Here is a 16,608-nt window from a genome sequence, read left to right as displayed (position 1 = left end):
TGTTTTTGGGACCTTGAACAATTTTAGTAAGTTATACGTCGCTTTGAGCTCGACAACTTTTTTGTACTACAGTGTCGATGGGTACGGTGGCGGATCGGAGGAGCCACAAATTGATCCCCTGTTGTTCTACATTGTAACCTCACGCTCGCCACGTCCTTTATTCTTAAGTTTTTTGACGGTTTGTGTGTGATATAGATAGGGTCACTTTCAGCCAGGTCTCAGCGGCTTCAGTAACCTATGGCTTGCTCTGGATCGGAGCCTCTGCTAGGTTTTGAACGAACGAATGAATTATTGAAGCTGTTATATATATATATGGCACATGGAGCAGTTGAAGGAGCATCATGGAGTATTTTTTTTTTTTTTTTGAAACAAGTTTGCACTGTATTATTATATCTCAAGAAGCATCATGCGTACGAGAGGCACCGACATATATATAACCCATCTCGTACACACACACACACGGAATGCAGGAAGCAGCACAGCAATCTCTCCCGCCACACGCGTAGGCGTATTCCTTTCCTTGACGCATTCCACAACCTCTCTCTTTATTAATTTGCTCATCCATCCATGAATCAAATTCGTTCCTTACAAATAGAAGAAGCAAGCAAAGCAAGCTGCTACGCGTTGCGTTGCGTGCATCATCCACGTCGTCGTGTTCCTGCTGCTCCCCCTGCCCTGCCTGCCTCCTGATATGGCATCTTCTTCCTCCTCCGCCTCGGTCCGGCAGAGGCCATCTGCCGCCGCGGCGCCAGCAGGTCACGGTCAGCAGCAGCAACCGATCATCCTCCAAGACGAACAACAGCAGCAACAAGACCAAGCCGCCGCCGCCGCCGCCGCCGGCGAGGCACCCCCGCCACCTCCTCCTCAAACGTCGTCGGCGCTGTCCCAGGCGCTCGCCTCCACAGCGAACCTCGCGAACCTGCTCCCCACCGGCACTCTCCTGGCCTTCAACCTCCTGGCCCCGACCTTCACCAACCACGGCGCCTGCGACGCGACGACGTCGCTCCTCACCCGCTGCCTCCTCGCCGTCCTCGCGCTCGCCAGCGCGCTGGCGTGCTTCACCGACTCCCTGAAATCCCCGCACGACGGCCACGTCTACTACGGCGTCGCCACGCGGACCGGGCTCTGGCTCATCGACTACCCGCCCGACGCGCCGCCGCTGCCGACGACGACGGCTAGCTGCAGGTACAGGCTCGCCTTCATCGACTTCGTGCACGCCGCGCTGTCCGCCGCCGTCTTCGGGGTCGTCGCCGCCAGGGACAGGGACGTCGTCGCGTGCCTGTGTGGCCCCACGCCCCGCAGGGAGACCAAGGAGCTCATCGACGTCCTGCCGCTCGGTGTTGGCGTGCTCTGTAGCCTCCTCTTCGTCGCGTTTCCCACTAGGCGCCACGGCATCGGATACCCCGTCGTCGTCGTTGCCAACGGCGCCGCCAACTCGTCTTAATTAATTTCTTATTATTTCTTTTATTGTACTACTGGATATAATACTCCTCCTATTTGGATATATATATATATAGAGAGAGAGAGAGGAAGAAAAAAGAGAGGGAATCATCATACACACACTCAAACTGATTGGTTGTCCATCACGATCACCACTCTGTAAGCTGTACTGAATATACATTCAGTTTGATTTCAAGATTTAATTTATTGTATATTACGTACATTATTGTATCCACATCTTCATGATTTTTTGCTCTGCTGTTTTCGCTTGTTCTCTTCCCGCCCGGCGGCTCCTCCACAATGTGACATGTGTATTGCAACTACCTAATGAGGTCTTGTTCATGATTTTTTTGGCTTAAAAAATTCGTCTCATAAATTATAAGCAATCTATTCAATTAGATTTTGTTTTTTATCTATATTTAATTCTTCATGTATGCGTCTAAAGATTCGATATGACGGAAAAAATTTTAGGAACTGAACAAGGCCTGACCTCTACCTACCACAGAATAAAATTAATACACTCTCTCGATCGTAACTCGTAAGTGACACGTCTCAAATTTCCTCGCATCCCCGGTCACACAATGCTGACAGTTTGTGGTTTCTTCAAAAACCTGTCATTCACACGACACACCCCCAAATAGACCTCTTTAGACCCTCCAAGGTATGGAGTGAAGCCAACAAAAATAATGAAATCCATCATATATAAGGTCTGCCAAAGTCCCACCACGTCAATGCCTCCCTCATTATTAGACATAAATTTCAGAGTTTTTTTTTACTCAAAATCCGTCGGGTCAAAAGAAATAGAACTCTTTTTCAATAATAAAAAAAAGAGCCGTATAACTAGAAGCAAGCAAATACTCCTACTTCACCACTGCCAGGTGGGGTCCATCTCGAGTTGAAGCCCACACGTGACATCACTGATGATTCCAATCAATGTTGGGCCTCTGGCCTCATCAGCTTTGCTCTGCAGCCTGACCCGGTAGATTTTTTTGGATAACCTTCCACACCGATCGCTCTAAATCCAAATTTTAAGGATTTGAATTCTACTGTGAAATGTGGTCCATGTTGAGATTCATGTGGCCCATTACTGAAAAGGCTCTCTATAGTTTGCAGCAAAACCATTTGATTTTTGGCTGGAGAGACGCACATCACATTTCAAGGAGTCAAATAAATTTCAGTTTGACCAAATCTTTATGAAAAGAATACTAACATTTGTAATATTAAATAAGCAGGTTAATCACAACATATATTTTCATCTAATCTTATTTAGGCCTTGTTCAAGGAGAGATTAGTTAGTTGCTAATAATTAGTTCTTTTGATCCAAACAAGTCTAGCTAATTGTTAGCTAAATACTCAACAAACAACTATTTCACTGGTTGAACCAAAGTAGCTAATAATAGTTACAATCTATTAGCTAGCTATAACTGTTATCAGCTAATGGATCTGAACGAGCTTTTAGAGATACAATTGTTAATAGTGTTTTTCCACAATTCTAGTCAACTTGAGATTGTTTGACTCCTTAAAGTACGAGATATATGTTTATTTTAAGACGAAGGGAATATGTCAATATCTCGTCACCTAGTGCCACACCTAGAGATGGCAATGTGTACCTAAAACCCTAAATCTATTTGTTTTTTAATATATTAGGGTACAAGCATAGGTCGATTTCTCTACCCTAATAAGAGTATTACACAAACATGTAAACTTATAGATTTTTTAAACCTAATTCATCATAGTAGTGCAACTCATTTTAAGTGGTAATACTCTTAATTTCTTAACTAGACTAGTCCGTTTAGGGGACTAAATAAATGACCTGCCCATCTAAAAGCATAACTCCTCCCTCCCCACGTTACCTGTTGTTTTGTTGAAATTTAGCTTATGCTGATACTTATGTTAAAATTTTATGAGAGAAACATGAGTGAAGCCACGTTAGCTTTTCGTGGTGCACGTGTACCATACCAGGGTAAAATAAAAAATGTTAATACCTATTTCAAATTTTCCATACATTTCCTTTAGAAAAGTACTCCTTTTATATTCAATAGAGTGTGTATTTTGAGCTGGCTTCGTTCGTGGAGAGGGAAACACTGTTAGGCCCCCTTTGGTAAGGAACCCACTCCCATACTGTTGACTGTTGAGACACTGTGAGCATTTGAAGCCAAAAAAACTAGCTTCGCTAGCTCTGTGAGAGGGAGAGAAAGGAGAGAGAAAAATAGTTTCCATAAACAGTATGTAAATAGTGGTGCTACAATAAAACTGTCAATTGAAGCCAGAGCACTTGAATTCCTAGCAAAAAGGCCCTTAGTAGTGCAACAGACCTTTTGGTTTCTCTCATAGAAGCAAGTAAACTACTCGGGCACTGCCAGGTGGGTCCAGCCCACGTCACTAGTTGTGGTTCAGTGGTTGCTTGATTTGGTTGCGGCCAACAAACACTACCAAGGCAAAAAAACCCAAAACTTTTGAAGATTCGCCATCACATCGAATCTTACGTCATATGCATGAAGTATTAAATATAGATAAAAAGAATAACTAATTGCACAGTTTATCTGTAAATCACGAGACGAATCCTCTAAGTCTAGTTACTCTATAATTAGATAATGTTTGTCAAATAAAAACGAAAATACTACAGTGTCAAAAGCCAAAAACTTTTTTCATCTAAACAAGGCCCAATTGCATAGACATGATGAGCAGCCTTATTCGTTTGACTGATAAGACATGACAGAATGTACTATTGGTTGATTTGTTGTGAGAAAAAAACACTGCCAAATAACTAACTGATTTGGCTGATAAGCTCGAGCGAACAAGCTGGTACGTGTGCCATTACAATATGCGCTTAACATAGGATGCCCCACACGCTAGTGCTCCCTCATCATTCCTAAAAAAAAATTCGTAGCTTTTCACCGTAACCGGCAGGGAAAACTGGAAAAGGACATACGTTTCATTTTTTTTGATTGATATATTAATAATAATAGAAAAGGTATTAAATATAGATAAAAATAAAAACTAATTGCACAGTTTGGTCGAAATTGACGAGACGAATCTTTTGAGCCTAGTTAGTCCATGATTAGATAATTTTTGTCAAATACAAACGAAAGTGCTACAGTGTCGATTTTGCAAAAAAAAAAATGGAACTAAACGAGGCCGCGGCCCAAGTCCATCTCGCACCGCCGCAGCCCGGCCCGACCGATCTTTTGGAACCGACCTCACTGGCGCTAGGGTTACTCCATCCGTCAACCACAACCCACGCGCTTCCCCTTCCCCCTCCTCGCCCTCGCCTCGCCTCCAGGATCTCGTCGTCCTCTCCACCTCCTCGGTCCCAGGAATCGTTCCCCGCCGGCGACCTCCCTCCCTCCCTCCTTCCGTCCGTTCCGTCTCGGGTGAGTAGTCTACACGCACCGCACCGCACCGGATCCATTTCCGGCCGGATCCGCCATCCATTTTGGTCGGTCCCGCGCCAGTCAATCCGGCGGATGCGATTTGAATCTCATCATGGCCGGATCTACGCCACCTTGCCGCTGCTTTGTTTGTTTTCCCCGACGGCAGCTCAGATCCTCCTTACCTGACCCTCTCCTTTCTCCTTTTCTGTCAGGTCTTCCTCTGTATCACCAGCGAAGCAAAGGATCGGATTCGGGCCTTCATTTCTATATCATCAGCGAAGCAAAGGATCGGAGGCTACTCCATCCAGGGCAGCAAGGTAACCCAGCTTCTTCTGTATCTGTCTATGCTATTGCTATGCTCTAGGTTGGGATTAGTTCCGAGCTATCTCGAATGAAATCAAAAGAAAGGGGTACACTGACAAGTATATGTCTAGTTTATGTAAAAAGGCATGTATTAGAAACCCTTTCTTATTTCTACACGGAGACTCTAGCCCTGATATTCTTGCAATCAAGTAAACATGCCTGTTGTCTTTCTTTTTTTTTAATGAATGAATGCATGGATACATATAAGCTACTTGCTACCCTCCAAGATTCAGACTCTTGTCCCATGTATGCTTGCTGCTGTTCTGAAATTGCTACTAGTTAAACTGTTCGAAATCTGAACCCTGTGAATCATTCAGAACCAACAAGTGGTCGAAGTTTTTAGAGTACTAAGATATGTGGGAGCATTTCGTCGTTACTTCCACGAAGTTTTGTATGCTAGTGGAAATCTGCGTTGAGAGATGATTCGGCCACCGTCCCTTAGGTCCACCCTAAAGTTGCGAACAGCCAAAGGTTCAACCTCTACTAGTATCCTTCCAAACTTAGATGTATCATACATGTGATAATGTAAGAATAAGTTTTTTTTAGTTGACCATGAAAGTTTTTTATGGAAATATCAATCTTCGGTAGAAATCCAGACATTTGGCTGGTTGATATATTATTTTATCTACAGCAAACTTGTTGATGATGTCTGTTTCCAGTGACTTCCATATATAACCAACTACAAATGTTTTACATATTCTGTTGTGCTGCATATTTCTATACCAGTATGCTATTCATTGTATGTGTGCCTCTTCCCATTGCTCGTTGAGCATTGATGCAAAATGGTTATGAACAATGATGTGATGCAGCAGCACACCATGCTACGTTTTAAGTGATCAGACCTTCATTTGTATTTATCTATTTTCGCATGAAATGGCATATTTGAATTGCCAATAACAGCCCTATCAGTTTTAATTCCAGCTCATTCGGAACATTGGAGTAGAGCAAGGTGCTTGTTCAAAAGTGTGAATTGCATGGAGATGGGAATGACTCCTGAAGTAATGTATGGACAAAATGTTTTTGTTCCTGCTACTGCAAATCCCTACCAATATGGTTATGCAGGTAAAAGGAAATGTCCTATCTTTGTATTATGCCTGTCCTTGGTGCTTGCCTCCTTTCAGTATTTCATTTGATGGTAATCAATTTGTCAAATGCAGAAGTTGGATCACCGATGGAATGGTATAACCACCCGAGCTCTTTAGGATATGATGGCCAAGATGTTTACTATCCGGTTAGTATATACAATATAAAAAACTTGATACTTAATTGGTGCCCTTTACAGCCATGTGTTTTAACATGTTCGTTCCTCTTGGGTGGTTTGCAGGCTGAAGGCATGCAATGCGTATACTACGCAGCCCCAGACAATGGATCTATGCACCCTACCTACAGTCCTTACCCTTCTGATCCTTCTTTCGTGCCTGATGGCTCATTTATGCCTCAGGAGTATGTTGCTGACCCTGCTAACTCCACATGCCAAATAGCCCCGACATCCTATTACATTCCAGCTGTTCTTCCTTATGCGCAAGATAGTGTCCCGGGAAGCGCAACCACACCTATTCACTCCTCCAATGTTGCATTTCTTCCTGGCATACCAGGTTATGCTGCAACATCTGCAAATGCAGCATTTCCTTTAATTGCTCCGGTCACCACAAAAAGGGACATTGTTATGCATCCACCTGTACAGTCTACTATTGTACCTTCAAAGCAGTTCCAGGACCATGCAAAACCACCAAAGGTTCAACTGCACAATTCGGTTCCACAGAAGCAAGAGTTGCCGGATAGATGCATGGTGCCTGCTAAACTCCCTCATGTTTCTCAGGTAGGCAAATGTATAAATTATTACTGATTGACCTTTCTTTTGTCAAGTTACAGTTTATTTGTGATTAGTTCTTATCTATAGAAGGAATTGTTAACTTTCCTGAACCACTGTAAGATTCGCCTTTTCGGGTAGAGCCTATATTGTGCCTCCACATGATAATCTCGTCCCTCATGAACATGTTCACACCATTGTAATCAAAGTTAACTTTTTAGTGGAATATTTATTAGGTAACTTCATTCACTCAATGTATCACACTACTGGGTGCCTCATCTTCATGCTGAAGTCTTTTCCAGGATTTCTTCGGGCGGGGTACTGGTAGTTCATTAAAATGCCTTTCGCAAGGAACCTAACTTTTTGAAGTCGTTCAGCAGTTAACTTTCAGTAACTTATATGGGGCATTACCTTTTTGTTTTTGTAATTACTTTTAGCTAAATGAACTCTGAAATTATAAACACATTCCATCTATTATGAATGTTTTGGACATCAGGACATGATTATGTGAGGGGCTTGAGTTAAGTTGACCTTGTGAGAGGTTTTCCTATTTCTATGCTGTACTGTGGGTCTTAATTTAGTTCAAGGGGGTTCTTTAGCAAACTGTAGTTTGCTTCTATAGTGGCGAGCTGATGCATGTTATAGAAATATTGTACTGATTTTTTATTGCTTGTTTTCAATATAGCATGTTTTACTTGTAGTAAGCTGTGTGTTATCTGTCCCCAACTGACTTGTTCGTGTTTATGGCAGGTATCAGCACATTTGTCTGGAAACAATTGCCTTGGATGTGCTGCTGGATCTGATCTTCAGAAGTGGGCTGCCGCCGAGAAATTCCAGCCATCTTCAAAGTCAAGTGGTCATCTAAATGGTACTGGCCAAAAAGTGCATAGCTTAGTTGATTCTGAGAAACCAAGCAATCAGAGCTCTGCCATAATTGTGAAATCCTACACATCAAGGCTCCCTGTTGGTAATCCGGATGGGACAATCATTATAAGAACTGACCAGTACAACCGAGATGATCTCCGAATCGACTATACGTATGCAAAGTTCTTTGTTATCAAGTCAATTGGTGAGGCAGATGTGCACAAATCAATAAAGTATGGTGTATGGTCAAGTTCCTCCAATGGAAACAGCAAGCTAGATAGTGCATTCAGGGATGCTGACAGGATATCAAGGAGGCATTCTACTAAATGTCCAGTTTTCTTGTTCTTCTCTGTGAGTATTGATTTATTGAACATTCATAAAATTTATCGTGCTCGAAGTTCAACTATTGAATTTTTTATTATGTTTATCAGGTAAATGGTAGTGGGCACTTTTGTGGCATGGCTGAGATGGTTGGTCCTGTTGATTTTCACAAGGACATGGACTTCTGGTGTCAGGATAAATGGACCGGATGCTTTCCTGTGAGATGGCACATCGTTAAAGATATACAAAATTGTTCTTTGCAGCACATCACACTGCAGAATAATGAAAACAAGCCTGTGACACATAGCAGAGATACACAGGAAGTAAGTGTGGCATGTCCTGTTTTGTATTGAATTTGTTTCAGTTTTGTTAAATTGTTTGATTTCAGTAAGTAGTTTATTTCTCTTGAGCATTTCCGTAGTCAGCTGCCATAATAACTTTGCTCTCATATGAATGTTGAGGCCTCATGTCATGATCTGTCGCAATGTCTCATTTGCAGATACCATACCTCCCTGGAATATCTATGATCGAGATCTTCAAAGGCATCAAAGCGAGGTTCTGCCTGTTTGATGATTTTATGAGGTATGAGACAGACGAGGCGCGAAAGAAGCCGCACAGAAGGTGCAAGCTGAGTTACAATGCTCCAGATTTTGTACCTGTCTCACAGCGTACAAAAGATGCTTCTGACACTCAGCAGACAAAATCCAGCAGCGTGCTGGTAGACAAAACATCGGAGGTTCAAAATGTGGCCGAGAAGCAGCATGATGCTAAGGTGATCAAACCTCAGGAACCGTGCGTCTCTGAAAAGCAGGCCAGTGAGGCTGAGAAAGAGAATGGAGTACAGGAAAGTCATTGCAGTGGCAATCACAATCAGAGCCATGACGATGCAGCCAAAAATGTAACCAACCATCCACCAGCTTCAAGCTTGAAGGCAGGTGCAGAGGGGAAACAGCAGTACTGGAAGAAGGTTGAAAATCCAAAGCAGCATGCAGACAGCAGTGCTGCTGCCCAGGGCTCACTGAGAGCACCTGAAAAGCGGCTAAATGGAGTTAGCGGCTCTGTGAGAGCAGTTCCAGAGGGTGGCGAGGAGCAGAGGGTCACCGCCAAACTTGGTTCTCTCAAGATCAGTTCCAAGGCAGTGGAGGCTGACCATAAAACTAGCACAGTTGGTGTGGAGAAGCGGCTAAATGGAGTCAGCAGCTCTGTGAGCACAGTTCCAGAGGGTGGCGAGGAGCAGAGGGTCACTGCCAAACTTGGATCCCTCAAAGTCGGTTCCAAGGCAGTGGAGGCTGACCGTAAGACTAACACAGTTGGTGTGGTGACAATCGGCTCGATGCCGGTCCGGGTTGACAGTTGTGACGTCTAGTGGCCAGCAGGAGCTTTTGTTTTTGGCTTCACAATTTTTTGCCCTTCTGGGTTAATCTTTGGTGCCCAAGGCTTCTATTTTCCTTTCTTTTGGTAGAATGCCTGTCTTGGTTGGCGGTTCCTAGCTTCTATATGTCATTAAAAAAGGGTGAAAAAAAAGATGAACAATTAGGTTCTAGTTTCGTTGGGTGAAAAGCTAGTTTTGCAGGCAGCATTCTGATGGTGGTGGTGGTATCTTTTGTGGAAAGTCAAGAAGAGACTATGATGTGTTCGTTTTAATGACATTATTAAGAAAGAAAAAAAGAGAGAGAAGAGATTAGTAAACCTGGACTCTGGTGTCTGATTTCTTGCTTGCTCTATCTTCCCTTGTTGTCTTGTGGCAGGATCTTATGGGCGTTGCCTGGAAATCAGATCCGTTAATGCTTGATGGTTTAGTATGTGGGTGTGATGATATAGGGTGGCTTATTTTGCTATGTAATGTAATATTTTGCTAGAAAGCATTGTTCTTAGGAAAATAAGAATATATTCTTATGCACAAAATCTTCCCGTATATATCCTTAACTGTACTTGACGAATTCAGACAGATTAAATCAAGACACAGCATCATCGCTAACATAGGGCAAACAATACTCACACATGTTATATAAAATAATCATAAGCCATATTGTTAATTTGTTGTACGGGCAAAAAATGCATTAATTTTCATTGTGTGTGTATTCTACTTCTAAAAAGTAGCACTGTCTAGACCCGTTTATGGGTAGATAATGAGATTGTTTCCTACTAAAAAACAGTACAATTAAATTCTAAAAAGATATGAGCTCGATGCCTTTAAAGAAGTTTTAGCTGACCAAATCTGATTAGCTAAAGCTCAATTCGCACATGTACTCTAAATAGTGGTGTACAGACTGAACATTACTACCCCACTGCACTCGGACCATGGTTGCTTCCAGTACTTTCTTCTAAAGTCTAGCACTTTTGTGAGGCAAGTAGGCCAAGGGCCGAGATTGGGTTTATGCTGGTGAGCACATAAATATGCGCATGTTCAACCATTTTATTAAAAACACCAAACAAGAACAAATTACATTCGAGATCCCAACAATTAGTCGCACATATAGAACAAACAGCTTCATATCAACAGCTGCCTAGAGCAAACACAACCATAGAACACGATACCCTAGCGCCGCCGCCGCAGCTCCCGTCGTCCACCACCGCTGGTCCCTCTCTCTTCCCCTCCGGTATCTCGCCGGAGGTTGAAGGGAGCAGGGATCTACTGTTTCTAATAAGTTTTTCTTTAATAGATCGAGTCTAGGGTTAGTGTCTCTCCATGCCAAATTTTTTGGTATTAGAGTTTTATCTTCTCCTCTCCGACGACGACGGTGGAGAGAGGTGGAATAAGCTTCTCCATGGCGGCTCCGTTGAAGATAAGGACGATAACTTCGGCGTCAACATCTTCATCGATATGACAACATGGAGACTTTTGTTTCCGGACGGCGGCATCAAGGCGGAGATAATGTCGCCGCCATGAAATAATTTTCTCCAGTCTCTTCTCCATTTTATTGTGGTTAGATCTAGCCACAATGAAGGACTAGGGAGAATAATTTTCAGATTAGTCATCCTCACTCTTTGATGGCAGAAAGAAGAAGGACGACACCAGAAAGAAGTTCATCAATTCTGCCTACTGGAATATTGGCCATCATTCTTTGTTCTCAGGCCATTTGACGAGTTTTTGCCTATACGGTCATCTATACTGCAAAGCATCTAATAGGTTAGGTTTTGAGTTGTGCTTTACACAACGTGAGTACTATATTGTAATCCAAAATGCCTATAACATGTTTGATGTACTCAGCTATTATATAATATAATTCTTCTTTCATCGTAAAAAAAAATCAGCTGTCTAGAGCAAAATGTAACAGCTCTGCGCAGAGGCAGCTTCACATCAGCAACTGCCTAGGGCAAAGTGTATTGTTTCCATAACGTAGTTTAAGAGCAAACCAATAAACCCCCCAATGCATCACAAACCATAAAACTACAGTTACATTTCCAGCTTACAGATTCCATGAATGGTGCAGCATTTCTGCAAGAAATGTGAAGTCTAAGCCTGATTTTGCCTAAGGCTTTCAAGAATAGAAAAGCCGTATAATAAAAAATGGCTAATAAAGTCGCCTAGCCCATATGTTAAGCTATTGCAAAACGTCCAGTTCACTAACTTGACTTTCAATAGCTTAGAAACGAGGTTACAGATATAGCATGACACATTTTGCTCCAGTGTACCCCTTGCCGTATGTAGTTCGTAGAAGTGTTTGTTTACCACTACCAACTCTTTTCATCACTGCAGTTTGCATCAAAATTGCCTATCGCACAAGCACGGTGTGTCCTACAAAGCCTTGTGCAATAATCATCTCCTGCTATTGGCTGTTTGAGCCTTGTTCAGATTTGCAAGCTCCTCAATTAGCTTCTTCTCGTCACTGCTCAGACGTTTCGGAATCTCAACCTGGACACGCACCAGCTGGTCTCCGCGAGCATTTGACTTTCCAAGAAGCGGAACACCTTTCTTGGACATCACCAGAGTTGTGCCTGGCTGAGTCCCTGAGGGTATCTTAAGGTCAACCATTCCATCAACAGTGGGGACTTTGACGGTTGTCCCAAGGATTGCATCAATGTAAGAAACCTTGCATGTGTAGAGAATGTTGGTCCCATCTCGCTTAAGAACAGGATCAGAGAGAACATCAATAAAGACATAAAGGTCCCCAGGAGGGCCTCCTCTCCGGCCAGCATTACCCTCAGACCGGACCCTCAGCCTGCTTCCAGAATCCACTCCGGCAGGAACCTTCAGACTGATCCTCTTTGTCCTTCGCACTCGGCCATCACCCCCACAGGTGTTGCAAGGAGTGGAGAATTCACCAGTGCCACCACAAGTATTGCAGGTGGAGACTTGCTGGAATATTCCAAGTGGTGTTCTTGTGGAGGAGACTACCTGGCCCTGACCTCCACAGGTTTTACATGTTGTTGCCTTTGTACCTGGCTTGGCACCACTTCCATCGCAGGTGTTACAGCCTTCCAATCTGGTTATCTCAATCTCTTTCTCTACACCAAACACTGCTTCCTTGAAATTGAGTACCAGATTGTAACTCTCATCATCACCTTGCATTGGTCTGTTCCGAGCAGCACGGCCACCACCCATTCCGCCCATTCCACCGAACCCTTCAAACAGGGACTCAAAGAGATCGAACGGGTTTGAGTAATCCTGTAGGAAACAAATTGATACGATTAGAACAATTCAATGATCCTGCTGACCAAACTTCTGATATAGAAACCATATAGGAAAACTTACTCCTGTGCCCATGCCAGCACCCTTAAGACCTGCTTCTCCATACTTATCATAGATTGATCGCTTCTCATCATCAGATAAAACCTACAAAGGCATCCTTGCTATATGTAAGCATAAAGAAACATGTAATCGTACTACCAAATATGGAATTTGGAGTTGAGTATGAACAGTGGGCTCAACCTCATAAGCATTGCTGATATCCTTGAACTTTTGTTCTGCACCCGGATCTCTAAAATAAATCATAAATAGGTACTTTCAGCAATGCTGATAAATATGAAAGATGTCTAATGTACAAAACAAATATAATAAGAATGTACAGTTGGCTATAAGCAGCCGAAAAGCAACAAAATGATGATAGTAGCTGAAAAGTGATTCTCTATTGCAAATAACCAACTTACTTGTTTACATCCGGATGATAGCTCCTCGCAAGCTTCCGATAGGCTGAAAAACAAAAGGATTCAGCACCAACACAGAAAATAAACAAAATAATAGCATGCTATGTATCTCTAATCTTCTCTAGTCAGTATCAGGTAATATTGACCAAGATGCTTTCAAGCTACAAAACTTCTTAGTTTCAGCTCATAGATCAAACACTCATAGTTTATATTTTCATAAAAATAAGCAATAAACAGCTAACAACACCATCTAATCAGATGCAATAAAGTGACACAAAGGATATCAGATCTTAAATTAGATGAAATAGTAACAATTCAGTGCATTTTCATAGTTACCCCAACTATGAGGTCTAATTATGACTCTGCCCTCCTTTTGTCATTTTGCACCAAAACCACTACTGTTTCCAAAATGTTTGCACCAGTGCCCCTATTTTGTTTACAAACCAGGGGCAATGGTGCAAAATGAAAACAGAGGGAACACTAATAGTAAGGTCTCAAAGTGGGGCCAACCATGCAACTGTACCTTAACAAATACAAGCTTTTGCAGAACTGCATTATACTTCTGTGTGCAAAGAAAATAACCTTAAAGTTCCATTAAGCCTAGATTACACCAGAGAATACACTTACTTAATTTACATGAGAGTACCTTTGAAGACAAATCTACACATGCCATCTTTATGTTTTCAAGCTAATATTTTAGGAGTCATTGGCAGTCATAGTTTCAAAAGTTTGACCGGATCTTGTCAAAAGCATGGTATAATTATGACTGGAGAAAGTAGTTTACAAGTGATATCATCATAATCCTAAATTAGCATTGGTTTTGTTTTTTAAAAGGGCACTATATTATTGAAGCAGCATTGAAGTGGAAGAATGAAAGATGGACTTTGAATAAATATGGGTTCTGACAAAGTGAAAATTGCAAGGGTTTGCATGGCATATTATGTGACATGCACGACCAAATAAAAACTAGGTAATAAATTCCTCTAACACATAACAATCAAGTGAAAAACATTAACAGAAGATACCAACCGCTCTTGATTTCAGATTTACTAGCATTTCTTGAGACACCAAGTACACTATAAAAATCCTGTCATATGAGAATTAAATCCAAATAAGAATGGAAGTCATTTTGAAGCAATAACATAAGCAAAGCAGAAAGACAAAAGAAAATAGCTCACAGCTTCAGCTCTGACAACAAAACGTGAACCCCTTTTCTGGCGAAATCTTGACGATGGTACATGGTTTAGTTGTTCAGAAGAGGTCTGTGAATGCAAACTATAACTAGGTGATAGCAGGTGTTTACCTCTACCTCTTGAACTGCACAGAGACAGCAAAAACAAACTTAGTTTGCTAAGAAATTTATGTACATGGTAGAATTTTTTTTAATATGTGAATATTTTGTTGTTACGACTTACAAGTTACAGTATTTTTGAGAAAAACATAGAAATGCAACTTGCTCAAGTCCCTCGACCTTATTAGGTCATTAGGGCATATGTTACATTATATCTTACAATTTTAGCCAGCTCAATCTCTTTGTTCATTGTTGACAAAAAATAAAGTGGTGGTTTATATAAACAATATTTATCAATGTAGCAAGGACAAAGATACAGCGGAGGTCACAGTGATTTTGTGATCTTTTTCCATAGTATAAGTACACACCACATAGTACTCCCTTCATCCCAAATTATAAGTCATTCCAAGAATCTTGGAGAGTCAAAGCATCTTAAGTTTGACCAAATTTATATGATAAGATAATAACAATTTTTGTGTCATATAAGATAATAACAATTATGATGCCAACTAAGTATCATTAGATTCTTCCTTAATTATATTTTCATAGTATACCCATTTTATGTTACAAATCTTAGTATTTCTTTCTAAAATTGTGGTCAAACTTGAGATGCTTTGACTCTTCAAGATTCTTGGAATGACTTACAATTTGAAATGAAGGGAGTATTAAGTACGCGCTACATAGCCAATAAGGTTGCTTAGTCTAATTTGAGTCTATGTGAAAAATTGACTAGATGACAAGAACTGGTAATTGCTGTGGAAGCTAGAAACAAACTGCAGCGGAAACAACATATGAAACAGACTACATGTCTAACATGGAATGGAACAACTAAAGTTAACTACATTCTACCTATACCAAACAATATTCAATCTGTGCACAGACTTACCCAGTTTTTGGTGTCAGGAATCTTGCATCAGCATAGGTAGCCCTTGCAACTGCAGGTGACGAGGATAGCAGCCGAGGTTTTTCACCGAGTTGAGGAACCAAGGCACCGTTAAACTGTACTAGCGCCATATAATGTTTTATTACTTGCGTGTACCAGCTGAAATATAACAGAGGGCAAAGTTAACAGCTTTGTGCTACATTAGGTATTCCAGGAATACAAGTGTCAATTACATCAGTCACTGTTGCATAACAAACTAACTAGCCCCTGCTACCAATCAAGAAACATTAGTTGCAATTCAGGACCGAGAAACAAACGAGGTCTCATTGGAAAGCCCAAAAACTAAACCGAAATTAGCACGCCAGAGCGCAGGTGCCGTGGGAGGGCTGTGGGCAGCAGAGCGCCTCCATCCCACCTGAACCGGCGCCAGATCCCGCGGTGCCTTCGGTGGTGCGCAGGGGAGGGGAGAGGGAGGGGGAGGTGGGGCCGGCCGGCGGCGGCGGCAGCGGCGGGGAGGCCGTCAGTTTAGGGTTTTGGGGCGCTCCGTTTCGCACAGCACGAGGGGAAGAGAGGAGGCGGGCATACCTGGTGGGCACTCGTCTCCGGCGGAGGCGTGTGTGGAAGGGGCACCGCCGAACTGGGCTCGCCCAGTCGAACGCCGCCAGGAAAGAAAGGGAAAAGAAGATGAGGAAGGGTGGACGTACCGCGACCAGCGGACAGCGACGCGCTCGGGGTCGGGCGTGTCGATGGTGCGGAGGCGGACGGCGGCGGAGAGGCTGTGCTGTGCAGGTGCAGGTGGGGGAAGGGAAGGAGGAGATAAGAGGAGAAGACGGGGGTGGTGAGTGGTGAACCGGTTCGACCTCTGTAGGTCGAGGGCACTTCTGGAATACCCGTCTCTTTCTCTCGATCTCTCTTCTCTTTTTTTTCCTTTTTTTTATTCAAAGGATTGCCCGTTTAATTATGTGCATACATACGGCAAAACCTATTTCATTTCTCAAACTATTTCAACAATAATACAGATGAGTGAGATGACGATGGATGATCATTGTTGGCTTGAGCTTATTAGCTGAATTTGCCAGCCATTCAGTAGTGTTTTTCTCTCACAATAAATCAGTCAACAGTACTTTCTGACATGATTTATCAGCTAAACGAATAAGACGGCATGCAAATCAAG

The 16,608-nt window shown here is 42.5% G+C and overlaps 3 protein-coding genes across 5 annotated transcripts; 2 read left to right on the top strand and 1 right to left on the bottom strand.

Annotated features, from left to right (window-relative positions):
- Nucleotides 441-1,671, top strand: LOC8068513. The gene has a single exon (XM_002444825.2). It carries the CDS (start codon nucleotides 692-694, stop codon nucleotides 1,442-1,444), a length of 753 nt encoding a protein of 250 aa, XP_002444870.1. The 5' UTR covers nucleotides 441-691; the 3' UTR covers nucleotides 1,445-1,671.
- LOC8064341 lies at nucleotides 4,628-9,867 on the top strand. 2 transcript variants are annotated; one of them, XM_002444824.2, is made up of 8 exons: nucleotides 4,628-4,814; nucleotides 5,027-5,131; nucleotides 6,099-6,239; nucleotides 6,335-6,408; nucleotides 6,502-6,996; nucleotides 7,738-8,202; nucleotides 8,283-8,495; nucleotides 8,672-9,867. In XM_002444824.2, the coding sequence occupies exons 3-8, from the start codon at nucleotides 6,152-6,154 to the stop codon at nucleotides 9,536-9,538; spliced, it is 2,202 nt and encodes a 733-aa protein (XP_002444869.2). In that variant the 5' UTR covers nucleotides 4,628-4,814; nucleotides 5,027-5,131; nucleotides 6,099-6,151; the 3' UTR covers nucleotides 9,539-9,867. The 2 variants fall into 2 exon arrangements, with proteins under 2 accessions (XP_002444869.2, XP_021319887.1); XM_021464212.1 differs by having other exon boundaries at nucleotides 4,648-4,814; nucleotides 6,087-6,239.
- LOC8064340 (chaperone protein dnaJ A6, chloroplastic) lies at nucleotides 11,433-16,300 on the bottom strand. Of its 2 annotated transcripts, none has more exons than XM_002443664.2 (8): nucleotides 16,139-16,300; nucleotides 15,438-15,593; nucleotides 14,439-14,577; nucleotides 14,290-14,347; nucleotides 13,264-13,306; nucleotides 13,046-13,094; nucleotides 12,869-12,949; nucleotides 11,433-12,781 (listed from the first exon to the last, which is right to left on the bottom strand). In XM_002443664.2, exons 2-8 carry the CDS (start codon nucleotides 15,563-15,565, stop codon nucleotides 11,933-11,935), a joined length of 1,347 nt encoding a protein of 448 aa, XP_002443709.1. In that variant the 5' UTR covers nucleotides 15,566-15,593; nucleotides 16,139-16,300; the 3' UTR covers nucleotides 11,433-11,932. The 2 variants fall into 2 exon arrangements, with proteins under 2 accessions (XP_002443709.1, XP_021319888.1); XM_021464213.1 differs by having other exon boundaries at nucleotides 16,020-16,288.

The sequence above is a fragment of the Sorghum bicolor genome, chromosome 7, assembly GCF_000003195.3.
Source record: "Sorghum bicolor cultivar BTx623 chromosome 7, Sorghum_bicolor_NCBIv3, whole genome shotgun sequence".
Taxonomy (NCBI): domain Eukaryota; kingdom Viridiplantae; phylum Streptophyta; class Magnoliopsida; order Poales; family Poaceae; genus Sorghum; species Sorghum bicolor.
The sequence above is the reverse complement of the archived record's forward strand: the minus strand, read 5'-3'. Positions and strand labels throughout refer to the sequence as shown.